This window comes from Anabas testudineus, chromosome 18 (assembly GCF_900324465.2).
Source record: "Anabas testudineus chromosome 18, fAnaTes1.2, whole genome shotgun sequence".
Taxonomy (NCBI): domain Eukaryota; kingdom Metazoa; phylum Chordata; class Actinopteri; order Anabantiformes; family Anabantidae; genus Anabas; species Anabas testudineus.
In genome coordinates this window covers 1766230-1783221 of record NC_046627.1, presented here as the reverse complement: position 1 = coordinate 1783221, position 16992 = coordinate 1766230, and the positions used below count along the sequence as shown (strand labels likewise).

General features: G+C 40.2%; 2 protein-coding genes across 5 annotated transcripts in view; both read right to left on the bottom strand.

Moving 5' to 3' along the window:
• The window catches only part of LOC117153107, a 135096-nt gene that overhangs the window by 29132 nt on the left and 88972 nt on the right, over window positions 1-16992 (bottom strand).
• Window positions 12323-16867, bottom strand: LOC113155744 (butyrophilin-like protein 2). 4 transcript variants are annotated; one of them, XM_033326679.1, is made up of 4 exons: window positions 15858-16022; window positions 14672-15004; window positions 13629-13961; window positions 12323-13309 (listed from the first exon to the last, which is right to left on the bottom strand). In XM_033326679.1, the coding sequence occupies exons 1-4, from the start codon at window positions 15925-15927 to the stop codon at window positions 13059-13061; spliced, it is 987 nt and encodes a 328-aa protein (XP_033182570.1). In that variant the 5' UTR covers window positions 15928-16022; the 3' UTR covers window positions 12323-13058. The 4 variants fall into 4 exon arrangements, with proteins under 4 accessions (XP_033182570.1, XP_033182571.1, XP_033182572.1 ...); XM_033326680.1 differs by lacking the exon at window positions 15858-16022 and adding an exon at window positions 16735-16867 and having other exon boundaries at window positions 12325-13309; window positions 14672-15016; XM_033326681.1 differs by lacking the exon at window positions 15858-16022 and adding an exon at window positions 16735-16867 and having other exon boundaries at window positions 12325-13309.

Here is a 16992-nt window from a genome sequence, read left to right as displayed (position 1 = left end):
ACTACATTTAGGACATTTTGAAATTGCCAGCAGGTACAGTTACTATTTACTTTACACATGAAGATTTGACAGTTTCTCACTTGATTCTGGTTCTGAACAGAACAAACAGTTGATGGATGAAGCAGGAAAAGAATCATCAGATGGATCAATAATGAACAGAATTGTTAGAGTAAATATGATTTACTCACTGATTTATAATTTTCTTATTACAATGTTACTTCACTCATAAGGATAATTTCTTGTTTTTTACTTATTGTCATTATGAAGGATACATGTGTGTGATGTTTAATCCTGTAAGCAACAAGAGCATGTTGTACTGTGCTGAAGCTGCACTTTGCACACAGACGGGAAACAGGAAAGGTCAGAAAAGGTCAGCGGCCTTGGAGTTGAACAGTTCTTGTTGCTATACGCCTATAACCAATGTTTTATCCTTGTATGGAGTTTCTTTTTCTTGCAATATGATCATCTTATATTCATCATGTAACCATAGCATACACCCACATCTGTAACTTCAGGGTGTGTCTCATCTTTAATAAAAAGCTTGTACAAAGGGGAGACGGACGGAGTCGGAGGTGGAAATTCCTGGGTGAAGCATTTATGATGCTAAGATCTCAGGCCGGCTCCCCTTGCAAGTAAAAAGGCCAAAGAGTGTCCTTGTTGTGTTTTATTGTCTTCGTCTCTCAGCGTATGAAAAGTGTTGTGGCTATTTTAGACCCGACAAGAATCATCACAGCTCCATAGAAATCATTCACTGTCTGTGTCTCAGAGTTCTCTCTAATAAACTGAGGGACTTTGGACTAAACCACCTTTGTCCGGATTAACCAGCGGTTCCACCTGGACAAAGGTTTCCTGAATCACCTGGTTCAACGACGACACCGACTTTATCGACAGAGAGAACCAACAACAGAAAGAGACAGAAAACATACTCACCCTGAAACGCAGACACTCTGAGCGTCCTCCACTCCCAGCATGCACTGGGAGAAGCAGTAAAAAGTCATAAAGTGAAACAATAAACCTGGACTTTGACTCCAGTCACACAAACACACTGTTAAAATGAACAGTCAGAACCAGTGAACCATGTTCTGCCTCGTCCCCACTCTACAGTTTGAATGTAGAAATTTGTGAATGTGAATGTGGGGACAGTGGACCGAGGCAACGAATAGAATAACTTTTTTAATAGATGCCAGACTGGGCCACAGAGCCCACTATCAGAAAAAACTACTGCAGAACTGAGACCAACATGTTCCTCATTTATTTCACTGGACGTTCAGACCACACAGAGCAGACGTCACCAACGATGGTGAACATGAAGATATTTGTGTCAGACACTGTGCAGATGGCGCTGCAGGAGCAGCAGCTAGTTACGGCAGCTCTCTCTTCTCTTTTTCCTTTTCTATTCTTTTCTATTGTTTCTTGGCCCGCCTTACGGGTTTTCTTTTATGTGGTCATTGCCTTTTGCAAGTCTGCACATAGGGGGACCAATTTTATTACTTTTGTGTTCTGTTTTTCATTGTTTTTTAACTTTTTTGGGAGTGCGTCTGCGGATCCCCTCAGCTTCGCACATGGCTCCATTGTTTACTCCAGGGATCAGCTGTTAGCTCTGCGCGGCCCTGCACCTCTCTACAGCGAAAGACCTGAGGTACCACCTGAAATACGGAGGAAACGGAGAGGCTGCAGAGCAGGACGAAGGCTTCGGGAGAGGAGATGGAGGTACAAACCATACGTTCCATCCATCATTATGGGAAACGTCCGTTCCCTCTCCAACAAGATGGACGAGCTGACTGCGCTGACCCGGCTACAGCAGGAGTACAGGGAGTGTAGCCTCATGTGTTTCACTGAGACGTGGCTGAACGAATCGACGCCGGACTCTGTGGTCGCCCTGGATGGATTCAAACTGGTTCGGGCGGACAGGAGTTCGGGAGACAGTGGTAAGAAGAAAGGAGGAGGACTGGCGGTGTTTATTAACGAGAGATGGTGCAACCCGGCGCACGTCTCTGTTAAGGAACAGCTTTGCACCCGTGACATCGAGGTTCTCGCTGTGGGCATTCGGCCGTTTTACATCCCGAGGGAGTTTTCTCATGTTATAGTGTTTAACGTGTACATCCCTCCATCGGCCGACGCAGCGGCAGCCTGCGAGCGACTCCACGGAGCGGTGACGCGCATGCAGACCCGGCACCCGCATGTTAAGTGCCACACCAGGGAGAACAAGACGCTGGACTTACTGTATGCGATCGTTAAGGACGCATACGACTCCAGCCCCCTCTCCCCACTCGGCCGCTCCGATCACAACCTGGTGCATCTGCTTCCTGAATACAAACCCAGGGCGAGAAGAGAACCACCCCAGAAGAAGTCAGTGAGAGTGTGGACTGATGAGGCCAGTGAGAGATTGAGAGACTGTTTCCAGACCACGGACTGGGAGACACTCTGCAGCTCTCATGGAGAAGACATCGACAGCCTGACCCACTGCATCACTGACTACATCAACTTCTGTGTAGAGAACACTGTACCAACTCGGAGGGTGCGGTGTTTCTCTTACAGCAAGCCCTGGGTGACCCCTGAGCTGAGAGCCCTACTGAAGGAGAAGAGGAGGGTTTTTATTTCAGGGGACAGAGAGGAGCCGAAAAGAGTTCAGCATGACCTCAAATGCAAAATCAGACAGGCCAAGAACAGCTACAGGAGGAAGCTGGAGGAGCGGCTGGAGAACAACAACACTCGAGATGTGTGGAGAGGCCTAAAGACCCTCACTGGCCACGGACAGAGAGCAGGCACGGTGGCATCTGATGAAGATCAGGGCTTGGCCAACGAGTTAAATCTGTTCTTCAACAGGTTTGATTCCAGCCCTCCCCCTCCCACTTCACACATCTCCAGTACAGCAGCTACACCCACCCCCACGCACTCTCACCATTGCACACCACCCCCATCCACAACCATCCCATCTCTGCCCCCCACCTCCACCCCCCTTTGCCTCACTTCTAATCAGGTAAGGAGAGAACTGAGGCGACTTAAGACCAGGAAAGCTGCAGGTCCAGACGGCATCGGACCCGGACTGCTCAGGGACTGTGCTGACCAGCTCTGTGAGGTGGTCACTTACATCTTCAACCTGAGCCTGAGTCTGGAGACGGTCCCGATCCTGTGGAAGACCTCCTGTGTGGTTCCGGTTCCTAAGATGGCGCACGCTAAGGAGCCAAATCACTACAGACCAGTAGCCTTGACCTCCCACCTGATGAAGACCATGGAGAGGCTCATCCTCAGCCACCTTCGCTCAGTGGTCAGCACCGCGATGGATCCGCTGCAGTTTGCCTACAGGCCGAACATCGGAGTGGATGACGCTGTCATCTACCTGCTGCACCGGGCGTTGACTCACCTGGAGAATGCTGGAACCGCTGTGAGGGTCATGTTCTTTGACTTCTCCAGCGCCTTCAACACCATCCGGCCAGCTCTGCTGAGAGAGAAGCTGGAAGGGGCAGGAGTGGACGGACGACTGGCTGCATGGACAACCGACTACCTCACCAACAGGCCACAGTATGTGAGGCTACACAACTGTGTGTCAGAGGTGGTGGTTTCCAGCACTGGGGCTCCTCAGGGGACGGTGCTCTCACCGTTCCTTTTCACCCTTTACACATCGGACTTCACGTACGACACCAGCAGTTGTCACCTCCAGAAGTTCTCTGACGACTCGGCCATTGTTGGCTGTGTGTCGGGGGGGAACGAGCTGGAGTACAGGTCAGTCATTGTGGACTGGTGTGAGCGCAACCACTTGTGCTTGAACACCAGTAAGACAAAGGAGATGGTGATTGACTTCAGGAGGAGAACACCACAACACACACCGGTGAGCATCCAGGGTTTGGACATTGAGGTAGTGGACAGTTTTAAGTACCTGGGTGTTCACCTCAACAAGAAATTGGACTGGACTCACAACACCGATGCCCTGTACAAGGAGGGCCAAAGTCGCCTCCACCTTCTGAGGAGACTGAGGTCCTTTGGAGTGTGCAGGCCTCTCTTAAGGACATTTTATGACTCTGTGGTAGCCTCTGCTATCCACTACGCCGTGGTCTGCTGGGGAGCAGGCAGCACAGACCGGGACAGAAAGAGGCTCAACAAGCTGGTCAGGAGGGCCAGTTCTGTCCTGGGCTGTCCACTGGACTTTGTGGAGGAAGTGGGTGAAAGGAGGATGTTGGCCAAGCTAACATCCATCATGGACAACACCTCTCACCCACTACATCGGACAGTGGAGGCACTGAGCAGCTCCTTCAGTTGCAGACTGTTACACCCTCCATGTAGGAAGGAGCGGTTCCGCAGGTCATTCATTCCCACAGCTGTGAGACTGTACAATGCCACAGTTTAAATATACATGTACAAAACCGGTCCATAGCCCATCTGACTGTATTGTTTTTACTTTATTTTATTTATTTTTTATTACGTATAACATATTATATATGTTAACTCGTAATAGTGTATATAGTTGTAGATTCGCGTAAAATGTTTATTACTTTTGTATTTTAAACACCCTCTCATTCTTTTTGCACATTGCTGTTGTTCTTTTTGCACTGACCTGCTGTAGCAATTGAATTTCCCCAATGTGGGATCAATAAAGAATATCTTATCTTATCTTATCTTATCCAACATTCACCACAGTCACTACTTCAGTCAGAGTAACTCTCTCTGTGTCCAGCAGGGGGCAGAAGAAGCTGTTTAATCAGTGCAGAGCAAGAGAACAAGACCAGGTGATGAAGAGGAGTCAGAACATCCGTACATCACACAGTTCCTACTGCTGTGTTCTGTATGTTATAAAGTACTTTAGAGGGAGAAGACACGTCCTACCACTGAACCAATGTTTAAAACTATTATAACTGACTAAATATTAAACAATCTGCTGATTTACTTTAAGGTAAATTAATTAACAAAATAAAAAAAAAATATTTAAATTATTAATATCAACAGTGTCCTCCTCGTTACAGTTCTGCTGTATTGCATTGGTAATATATATATACAATTTTAATAGAATGAATACAATTACAAGATAATATGAATTAATAATATTAAATATATTAAATATTTATCATCACACGTAAGATAAGAAACTTTCTCTAACCATCAATAATTCACTGATTATTAAACAAACACAGACACTCAGAATATGTTTTCTGTTCAGTTTAACACTAAATGATGTCGGTGCTGTTAATAGTCTGTGGTTATGGTTTGTGAATATTTGTGCACAGTAGAGAGGTGTGGATCTGTTACCACAAACAAACAAGAACAAGTCAAAGTTTCCATTTTAACACCTTTGTATAAACCACAGAACTACACGAGAAAAACAGCTGCTACATTTAGACCAAAGTTTATTGATGCTTCAGAGAAACAAGTGAATAAATATAAATAAAAAGTAAAGTTAATGTGGAATCACTGAAAACTGTATAAGTGGGGTTATACAAAAAATGATCTATGTCTAAAAATGAAATAACAGAATTTAACGTGTTGGAACCAGTTCCAGATCAGCAGGTGGACGTCAGTGTTTGAACTGTTGTGAAGGTGTGAAGCTCGACTTCAGTGAAGAGTAGACGACCGCTGGTTCTGGAGAAAAGTCTGAACACAAACACACAGTCACACGTTTGTCTGACGATGATATTTCTGACATAGGTAAAGATTACTATCACTTTCTCATGTAGGTGTAGTTAGTTAAATGTCTGGTTACTCTACTGCAGGTCAAGACTGAAAGAAGCCTTCAGTAACTACAGCTTTACAGTACGTGAAGTTTGTTTTAAATACAACCATGGTCGTGGTCCTCAAGGACCAGAGTTACCCATCACTGGACCTAAGCTTAGCTTAGCATAAGGAAACAGTGAATGTAGCTGTACCTGCAGCTGCTCCTCTGCTCCTGTTTGGTCTGATGACTATTTGTCCATAACTGACGTCTTCTGTTCTCACACCTGAGTAGACAACATCTGGATCAGTGTCTGTAAAATAAAATACAGAAGACATCACTGCAGATAGTTGATAATAGTACTTTTTTACTGCAAATGTTAGAACTACTAGTTAGAACTGTAGTACTAGAGCTATAGTAAACAAGTATTTTTAGTTTTTAATTCTAAAAATTGCTGTGGTTTACAAATGCTACTAAAATACTAGATTTAGTTTGACAAAGATCAGAGTGAGAAGAAAACAACACAAAGCAGCAGATGGTTCATCACCTGACACATGGATTTGAACCCAGGACCTTACATTTACATTTAGTTAGAAGCTTTTATCTAAAGTGACTTACAAGTGAGGTACAAAGCAAAAAAATATCAAATCCAGGGAGACAAACTTTAAGGTGCTCTAGAGACAGCTGTTTGAGTTGAACAGGTTATAAGATTTTATTTTTCAAGAGTTGTGTTTTCAGCATGTTTTTGAAAGTTAAGAGTGACGTAGCTGAGTGTGTAGAGGTGGGTAGTTTGTTCAATCATCATGGAACCAAAGAACTGAAAAGTTTTGTCAGGGATCTTTTGAGGTGAGAGAACCACAAGACGTGATGATGATAGAGAGGGATTGTTGACCTGGATGACTGAGTTCAGGTGGACTGGTTCTGTGGAGTTGATCACTTTACAGGTGAGAGTCAGGACCTGAACCTGATGCAGCAGCTACAGGAAGTCAGTGCAGAGATCTGAAGACTGGTGTAACGTGTTGTTTCTGGCTGATCAAAACTGAGACGGGCTTCAGTGTCTCACAGCATTGTTGTTATTATTATTAATATTATTAGTAGTAGTAGTAGTATTGAGCTGCAATACACAAAAAAAAAAAAAAAAATCAAAGCAGAAGTACAAATGAACACTTACCTCTGCTTTCCCTGGTTGGCTGTTGTTGGTGACTGTTTTTATTTAATATTTTGACTTCACCGTATATGATGTCATCTTCTTTAACTTTTACTTCACCAGCTGGAACAAACCAACATGAACCAACTCAAATTGCAGATGAAATGTGTAACTTGTAGTTTTTGTAAATTTGAAGGAAACAGTAAAATGTAATTAAGAGAATACTGTAACATGGGAGGACGTATGTTAAACAGAATCAATCTAACTGTAGAAAGTCTGTATCTCACCTTTAGATTTCTTCCTAACACATCGTCTCACCAGTAGAATCAGTAAGATCAGTAGAAGCAGAACAAAGACACCAGAACATGTAACAGACACTGTGACGAGAGGAGCAGTAAAGGAAGGTCCGTAGGCAGTAGAAGTAGAGGTGGTGGTAGGTGGAGGTGTTGTAGTTGTTTTTCCTAAAATGAACCAATAAAAATATTAAATCATTGTCACATAATGAATAATGACTGGAGACTTAATTTATAAAGAAACAAAGAATTTAAGTTAAAGTTTTTTTCATCCTCCTGACCTGTGACAGAGATCCAGCTGGGTGGAGACTCTCCATGACTGCTGATGTGACACTTGTAGAGGCCTTCATCAGACTTGGTAACATGGTGGATGGTCATGTGACCTGTAGGCTCAGTCCTGATGAGGGAGCCATCTTTATAGAAATCAGCTGGGAGCTTGGAGGGAGGGCTCTTTGTTTGACAGTGCAGAGTGACATCATGTCCCTCCATCACAGGGAGGACAGGACTCTGCAGGATCACTGATCCACCTCAACACAGAGACAAACTACAGCATTTCATCCATTTCCACACAGACTCATCAACACTAACTCCACAGTCTGATCTTACCAGAGACAGTGATGTTGATGATGCTACTGGTTGATCCCTCTCTGGACTCACACCAGTAAACTCCACTCTCCAGTGAGTTGATGTAGCTGATGTTACAGGATGAACCAGCTGTTCTTCCCCAACCGTCTCCACACTGTCTCCTGGTGTCTATCTTTGTGTTCCTCCTCAGTGTCCATCCAGCAGAGCTGTCGTCCTCCTCACAGCTCAGAGACACAGACTCTTCAAACAGCTGAGATCTGTTGGGACTCACAGTCAGATGAACTGGAGAAAGATTCATGCAGAGGTAAAAATTGTATAAATTAGTTTTGAAGCACCAAATAGTTGTTAGAGTGACATTCACATTTCCACATTACATTATATCAAGTCAATTTGTATTTCTGTCTTCTTTTCCTGAACTTTCTGTCAAATTTGGATTCTGAAAGTAAAAACTTCTGTTTCTAAGTTACTCACAGTCTCTCGTTCACACCAGAGAATGTAGATGAAACAAATATCAAGTATTTTATCACCTACACAGAAAAGTTGTGAACAGCTCACTAATCACTCAGCACGTTTCAATAGAATTGTTTTTACACTAATGGATGATATTGTAGGTTAATTAATCTGTTTATTAATATGCAGTTGATGAAAGGTGGTTTTGGAGAAGTCTGTGTCTCCAGGAGATAAAGAACTCTGTAAAGTAAAATCAGTTTCTGTGTAGATATGGTCGTTCTTCAACACAGACTCAATCTGAACGATCGTTAGCTTCAATCACCTTCATCTATTTATCAAAAAACACTGTACAAGTGTAAGTTAAGGAGCTGCTGGGTAAAATCAGCAACTTGATGTTTTAACATCTTCACAGAATCAGTAGAGAAGTTTACTGACCTTGGTTTGTTGTGCAGCACAGCAGTGAGATCACGACTGAAGAAATAAATAAATAAATAATATTATGAGAGTGGGAATTAGAAATGAATTCATGGTAAATAACTGGAAACACACTTTTCTACTGGTTATTTCAGTGTAATCATCATGAATCAGAGTCAAACACATGCAGCTCTGCACAAACAGCTGGAGACTTTTTGAAGTTGACATGAGATCAGAGAATTTCAGCACTTTCTGCCTGATCAGCAGGTTTTGTATTATTCTGAATTATTTTGATTTCTTAACGATGATCAGTACCTGAAGTCAGAGTGTATGAAGCATAAAGAACCAACCTGAGCTGTAACTATACAGAGGGAGGGCTGGACGGAGTCTCATACTGGTTCTAACTTCACTTGTTCTTCATAACTTCATATTATAATTGATGATTATTATAATAAATAAATACATATGAAAACACATTTTGTAAGTTGAATATTACTTAAATACTGAAGCAGCATCTCTCTGTGGTTAGAATAAACTGAATGTGTTGCCTCATTGTTACCCAGTTAACTAGCATGTTAGCAAGATAATTATCTAACTTACTGCGAATGGTAAGAAGTAGATTTCAAAATAACTAGTGTATACATCACTATGTACTGTATACATATAGTGAATACATCAAATTTAATGTATTTTAATGTTTATATTATTGCAAATCTACAGTTTTACAATTTGTTTCTTTTTGTCTTTTTTTAAATGATTTTCCATCTCAGCTCAGCTGTTGGGTATAATTCAATGTCATGAAAACAGATAGATGGATGTGTAAATTTTAAACAACCTTCTAACATGTCACTGATCTTTAGGTCTGTGTTCATTAGACGTGTGTTTTCGAATAATTACTGAAGCTCTTTGTGTTCTTATACAGAAAATACCAAACTATCATCCATAGTACTTCAATTCTTATTCAGTTATTATTTTATTATTGCTGAAATATTATTCCTATTATTTATTACATGAGATGTTTAATGTAAAGTGCTGCTCAAAATGTTCATCTCAGTGTAACAGCAAAGACGCACAGAACATTTAAAGCTGATCAATGATATTTTAACAGTATTGATTTAAAAAAAAGTTAAAACTTACTACGTAGGGGAAGAAAATGATCTGACCATGATCTGGCTTCTTTACCGTGATCCACATTGTCAGAACATAAATTACTGAACTTCTTTCTTGTTAATTTACATTTTAAATCCTCCATTTTTCTTTGTTTCCTTTTCTTTAAATGTTGACTAAGATCTTCTCTTTTCATTCTGACACAGTAAATAAAAATCATTTAATAACATATCTTGTACTCACAGAGCAGCCACTGAAGAGCTGTTTGGTCCATTGTGTTACTTGGTGATGTGAGATTATCAACACATGTTCTTGCACTTCCTTCCTCTTTGTATTTGAGTCTGCTGGTGTGATATTTCCGTTCCAGCAATTGACAGGAGAGAGCACATTTAGTTTTATGTTAATATCTCACAGATAAACCATCAGCACTCTGCCAATATGTTGTTAGAGGCCTGGTATAAACAAGACAGGATGACCTTAGCATCATCTTAAGAACCATCTTATGAGATTCAGGATTCCAAAAAGTTCATTAATCACATGTGGAAATTGTTTAACATTCACATTTATCTGTTTTTGTTTGTTTTTATTATTCGGTTTTATGGTTTATTTGGTTTATAAGTTGTTGGTTTATTTGTATCTGACCAACAACACACACACACACAAAAACTGTAAGATCATAAACAGTGTGGATGCTGCAGAGGTGAGAAACTTCACAGGAAATACTTTAGTACTGAATGTCTCAGGTTACGAGCCTGTAACACTGTTAATTCTGTTTCAGTATTTTTGAAATTCACTCCAGGTGCATTTTAAGGGTCAAAGATTTCTTTGAGTTCATTGAGTTTTGCAACATACTGTGAAGTTCTGTGTATTTAGATTTAAAGTGCACAATAACCTCCTGCAGCTTGATATCAAATATCTTTATTGATGCAGTTCCTACAAATATAGCAGCATAAAGAGAGATGGTCACGTGACGACCAGAGCTCTGTAGCTTCAGTCTACATGTTGTCTGTTCTCCTTCTTAGTATTGTTGCTATAATGTAAAAACACATACTGACCCAGACATTAACACCCAGAGCCACTAATCTACCACTATTTATTTATTGACTCTTACTGCTCACATAAAACAGGGGTCTCTAACTCTATTTACCTGGGGGCCACAGGAAACAGAGTCTGGGTGAGACTGGACCGCATCAGGTTTTCCTTAAATCAGTTTCTTTTTATTTTTTAATACAAAATAAATAAAAACTTAAAAAATCAATAAGAAAATAAAAAATAATAATAATAACAATGAAATAATAATAATTATTAGATATTCTATCTGCTGTATTCAGATTCAGATGTCTGTATTAACAGTTCTTTAACCTTTAACCTTGTTCAGCATCCTGCTCTCAACAACCTGATTATCTCCTGAACTTTGATCCCATCACTCACCGAGTTGTATTCATGAAGCTTTTTAAGGATGAAAGTGGCTCCTAGTGATAAAATCATTTACAAATTCTTAGAATAATGATGTTTTATGATAATTTTCTTTAATTTTAAAACTAGTAAAGATGTGATTGACAAAACATCTTAGACCTTTAAAGAACTAAGGTGAAAAATTGTTGGGAGAGGAGAACTTTTAAGAAGTTTAAGAGTTTGTTAAGCACAAAACAAAACAGTGGAAGGACAGAGATTTAATTAAATTAATATTAATTTAAGTCACAGCACTGACTGGGATCCACTAAATGCTGCAGGAACCTCCATCATGGGGACGAACTAAACTCTAAACTTGTTCTTAATCCCACCAACGACACCACAGTCGATATCAACCAACCAGTCCAAACACAGTCTCAACACTAACTGAACCACTTAAACCTAAAAGTTAACAGAACCATCAGTTCTCACACTCACAGCACAAATCATAAAGTCCAAGCAGCCACTTCACTCAGATCATTACAATACATTTAATGATCAACCAATCACAGCGTTTAAAACAACGTGTCATCAATAGCAACAGGGTCAAACACAGCTCCTCACTCAGATTACAGCTGTTGTCCTTAAAGTTAGTGGTGCAGTTGGTGAAGTGGTCGCCCATCAACTCAGGGCCGGTTGTTTAAGACACAGCTCCTCTTAGACACATGTCAAATGTCTCTGTACAAGAGACTGAACCCCCAAAATCCACAGACACTGAGGCTGAAGAAGCCTGAATAAAAGAAAAGGAAATAAAACTATCAGAACTAAATGTGGTTTATGTCTCTTTCTGTGTTAAACTGAAACTTCCTCAAATTAAACTGTTCTGAGAAGTAAATGAAAAACTTTAAATCTTTTATATCCACACACAGAGACACGTGTTTATAAAGATCAAAGGTCATGAAACAAAAGTCACAGAGTTTCTATCATTGATGAAGAAAAACTTTCCTTCTGAACTGTCTCAGTTCTTTGTCTCGTGTTTATCAGTGTAAAACAACATTTCTGCTTTATTTAAATACTTCAAACTACAACAACACGTCAAGATGTTCTGAGGAATCAGGAAACTAAAAGTCACGTACACAGAGAGATGAGAGTAAAAATACTGTGAGTATTCTCACTGACTGTTGTACTGACTCAGTGATAAAACATTGATAAAATATTTAAGCTGCTCATTTGGAAGTAAAATCAGTTTTTATTTTAAATAACCTCCAACAGAAAGACATATTCAAGAAATAACAATAAGTTGAGATGAGAAGATGAGTAAATCCACATTAATGATAAGACAATGTTTGAACAGTGGTAAAAATACATTCAATACAGTAGAATATGTGTATTCACATTAAATCAGCCAAGTTGAGTTGATTAATTAACTGATATAAAACTATAAACACTTTAATAAATTAACACTTTAATAAACCAGGATTTCGATCTCCTAATGTCCATCAGTAAAATTCCTGCTCTGACCTGAGTAGATTAGGATATCAGGTATTAATGAGGAAGTGAAACAGTGTAGGATGGAGGAGACACAGTTCAACTCAGTGTTTGTTGAATTCTCCCAGTGAACAACAACAGGACTCATATCTGATCAGTGGTTTCAACATTGAACTCTTTCTACCTGAATGGTCCCAGAGAAACACAATAAACCAGGTTTTCTTCAGTGTCCTGAATCCGTGGGACCTCTGGAGAAACTGTCTCTGCTTCAACAAACTGTCTGCAGCTCTGTGCTGTGAGTCAACGAGGAGGTTTGAGTTGGATTAGACAGAAACTGAAGACAAACTAAAAACATGTGGAACAGAGTTCAGTTTTCATTTTTACTTTACCAGTCACAGAAGCAGCAGTTTGACCACTTTACATCTCTGGATGGAGTTTGGTGAAAAAGACCAAACTGTCACTTCTGTTCTCCACATTTTAACAGAGTCCCAAATATTTGATAGACTTTATAGTTTTAGTTTTCTACAAAGTCTCTGTTTTATCATTGTTGTTTAAAAGGAGCAGGAGAAGAAGATTCAGCAGCAGAGTCAGTTTGGACTGTTTGAAGTTCAGTTCTTTGTTCAGGAGGTTGTTGGTATGAAGACTGGTCTGTGGGTCCTCTTTGTTTTTTATAGAACCAAAATCCAACAATACCAACAACAAGAAACAAAACAAGTACCACTACAACATTTAGTGTGGTGTTTCCTCCATCCTCGTCTCCTCCATCCTCATCTCCTCCATCCTTGTTGGTACCTGCAGATGAGAGTCAGCAGTGAGTCAGCAGGTGTCAGGTAGGTGATGAGTGAAGAACACAACAGAATCCATTTCCTCTTCAAACTCCTGTCAGACATTATCTACTGCACTTTGATCCCATCACTCATACCAGCTGTTTTCTACAAAGTCTCATCAACACCAACATCTGATCTGTGATGTTTCACTCTCACATCAACAACCAGGAAGCAGCTTCAACTCTGATCCACACACACACACACACACACACACACACACACACACACACACACACACACACACACACACACACACACACACACACACAAACACACTAACTCACCTGGTTCGACTGTCAGGTTGATGGTGTTGAAGACCTTCAGGTAGCTTCCTCCATGTCCAACATAACACTCATATGTTCCAGCATCATTGATGTTGACGTTCTTCAGAATCACAGACACGTCTCCGTCCTTCATCTCTGGATCTTTCATCTCCACTCGACCTCGATAAGATTCAAGCTGGTACTTTTCATATGACAAATGTTTTTCTCTCATAAAGAAGACGTAGCCGTCCTCTGCCGTCAGATCAGCTCTCGTCCACCTCAACATTAAAACAGCTTCATCTCTGGGCCCCTGACACTGCAGAGTGACGTCCTCTCCAGGTTTTGCTGTTACGTCTTGTGATTTAAACAAACAGAAAGTAAAAGTCATGAAGTCAGTTATTTATTAAACACTTTAATTTTCAGCTAACATCTAAACAACTCTACTGACTAAACTTTGCCCACATGAAACGTGGTCCTTATCTCAAATAACAGAAGTGAATTCATCAGTAAATAAAAGAGGAAAGACTGGATTATGAACATTCATGTGTAGATGTGTTTCTCAGACACGACAAGTTTCTACGGAGTCATGGGGTCATGGTGGTGACATTTTAAGAGTTAACAGAGGATAAACCTGGATATAACCTGAAATTAACCTGGATAAACCTGGCTATAGCACTGCTGAGGTTGATTGAAACAGACTCAAAGGTCACTGTAGGTCTCAGATCTGAATGGTCCTGTGGATTGGGAGGAAAGATGAGAAGCAGCAGTGAGTCAGCAGGTGTCAGGTAGGTGATGAGTGAAGAACACAACAGAATCCATTTCCTCTTCAAACTCCTGTCAGACATTATCTACTGCACTTTGATCCCATCACTCATACCAGCTGTTTTCTACAAAGTCTCATCAACACCAACATCTGATCTGTGATGTTTCACTCTCACATCAACAACCAGGAAGCAGCTTCACCTCTGATCCACACACACACACACACACACACACACACACACACACACACACACACACACACACACACACACACACACACACACACACACACACTAACTCACCTGGTTCAACTATCAGGTTGATGATGCTGATTAGCTGAACATCTTGTCCATGTCCAACATAACACTCATATGTTCCAGTATCATTGATGTTGACGTTCTTCAGAATCACTGATGCGTCTCCGTCCTTCATCTCTGGATCTTTCAGCTCCACTCGATCACGATAACATTCAAGCTGGCATGGGATGCACATGCTGCCGTCTCTGAATAAGTAAACATACTTCTCTGACTTCAGGTCAGGTTTACTCCACTTTATGAGTTCAATGGAAACTTTTCTGGGATCCTGACACTGAAGAGTGACGTCTTCTCCAGGTTCAGCTTTAATCTCATATTGTTCTGAAGAAAAAACTGGAAAAACATCAGAAACAAAAGTCAGTGATAAAGTTCTTTAGGAAATATTTTCATATTCATCACTTCTATAAACATTTCTACAGTCTAATCACTTCACTACTACAGTAGCTAAACACTGAATTCACCACAGAACATGATCTGAAATAAAGAGAGATGAGGTTTAAGAAGTCTGCTGTGAATTATCATCCAGGTCGTGTGTAAAAAAAGGACAGAAGTTAAGTATCAGAGGGGGTTGTTCATCAGTTTCAGCTGTTTGCTGTTAAACTCAACAGGTATTTCACTAACTCAGGACATTTTAACTGTTCTACTCTTGATATTCACCTGTTCTACTGAACATGACAGTCGCTGTTTGCTCTGCAGTGATCACATGTTTCTCTACACAGCTGTTCTCATTTTCTGACACTGATCATTAAACCAAAAGTGAATCTAAAGCATTTTTTAGACAAACTAAAAGATTTGCTGCTGCCTGCTGGATCTTTATTATACAACATTCACTGAATCTCACACGTCGTCTTCAACAGACCTGTGTAACATTAAACATCTACTAACAGTTCTGATCTCCCTCTTCAACATATACTTTATACTTTATACTGTAAAAATGTGTTTTATTTGTATTTTAACATCAACTGTAGTAATGAGGAAGTTAAGCTGCAGCGAACAGAGACAGGGTGTGGTCAGTTCAGTTATTGAGTAGGTTTGTTGGTTACAGTTAGTTTTCATCACAGTGTTGTGACACTCATATCTTACTAAATCCCTTGTTGAAACCTGGATGGGGTTTTTGTTTGTTTCCCTCAGTTTATTTTGAACCGTAAACGCGACTTCCTCTCTTACAGCCTACCTTCAGCAGCAGCGTGGTGAAGCAAACATGTGATCAGACAAAAGAATAAAATCCACTGTGAAGACGTCATCTTTACCTTTTCTGATACTGTTACTGTTAATTTTATTGTTGTGATAATAAATAAATGTCTCGCATCTTATAAATCTAAAAGTTTCCTTTCTTCCGATTCTTCTTCCGTGTTAAACGTCTCCACATGCGCACTAGTATTTCTGCGCACTAGTATTTCTGCGCACTAGTATTTCTGCGCACTAGTGTTTCTGCGCAGGTCCTCGTTTACTCACTCTTCTTGCTCCATAAACTACGATGATAAAATATAAATGTTTGTTGTATCTTTATTAACAGATGTTGAAGTTTCTAAGTATTTAATTAGTTTGTTGTTTTTGATTAATAAGTTCTGAACTCTGAATGAAGTCTGATGCTGCAACTTAACACTTTGTGAAGAGTTTTCCAAAAACTACTTTATTGATATAAATTAAATTTTACACTTTCTTACTTTTTTACTGTGTGGATATGAAATTTTAAAAACTATCTTGGAGCACACAGGTGATTTAACTATCAAGCCCCTCTCCTGTGAACCAGCTCCCAGTTCAGGTTCTGGAGGCAGACACCCTCTCTACATTTAAGACTAGACTTTAAACTTTCCTTTTTTATAAATCTTATAGTTAGAGATGGATCAGTGACTCCAGACAGGTCTGCTTCAGGCCTGGCTGGAACTTTTCCACCACCTTCACCATTAAAGTGAATTAAATTTGATGTGGAAATTGGAAACACTGTTTTAACTTCACCTACAAACTCTTAAACTCTCTACTAACAGAAACATACAGCTCCCACTTTAATGGAACATCTAAAGAGCATCAGTAATAACATTAATTCTTACCTTAGACTTCATGATGAGGAGGATGGTTCCTTTAGCAAAGGAAAAAACAAAAGACTCATAATCTCCATGTTTCTAATGTAGGATATACAGACAGAAGAACATCTGTCACTGCTGCTGAAACATTTAACAGTGTCAGTAACAAGGAAGAACAAGAAGTAAAACCACCTTTCTTGAGAAACAGGAATCACAGAGCTGAAGTCTCAATCATCTACACAGCACAACACTTCATGTTCAAGATGTCTCAAGGTCTGTCTCACA

Coding starts and splice junctions, on each gene's coding strand:
- LOC113155744 (XM_033326679.1), bottom strand. CDS start 15,927: ATGACGTCTTCACAGTGGATTTTATTCTTTTGTCTGATCACATGTTTG. Junction 15,005..15,857: donor TCACCACGCTGCTGCTGAAG/GTAGGCTGTAAG, acceptor TTTTTTCTTCAG/AACAATATGAGATTAAAGCT. Junction 13,962..14,671: donor CAACCTGATAGTTGAACCAG/GTGAGTTAGTGT, acceptor TTAAATCACAAG/ACGTAACAGCAAAACCTGGA.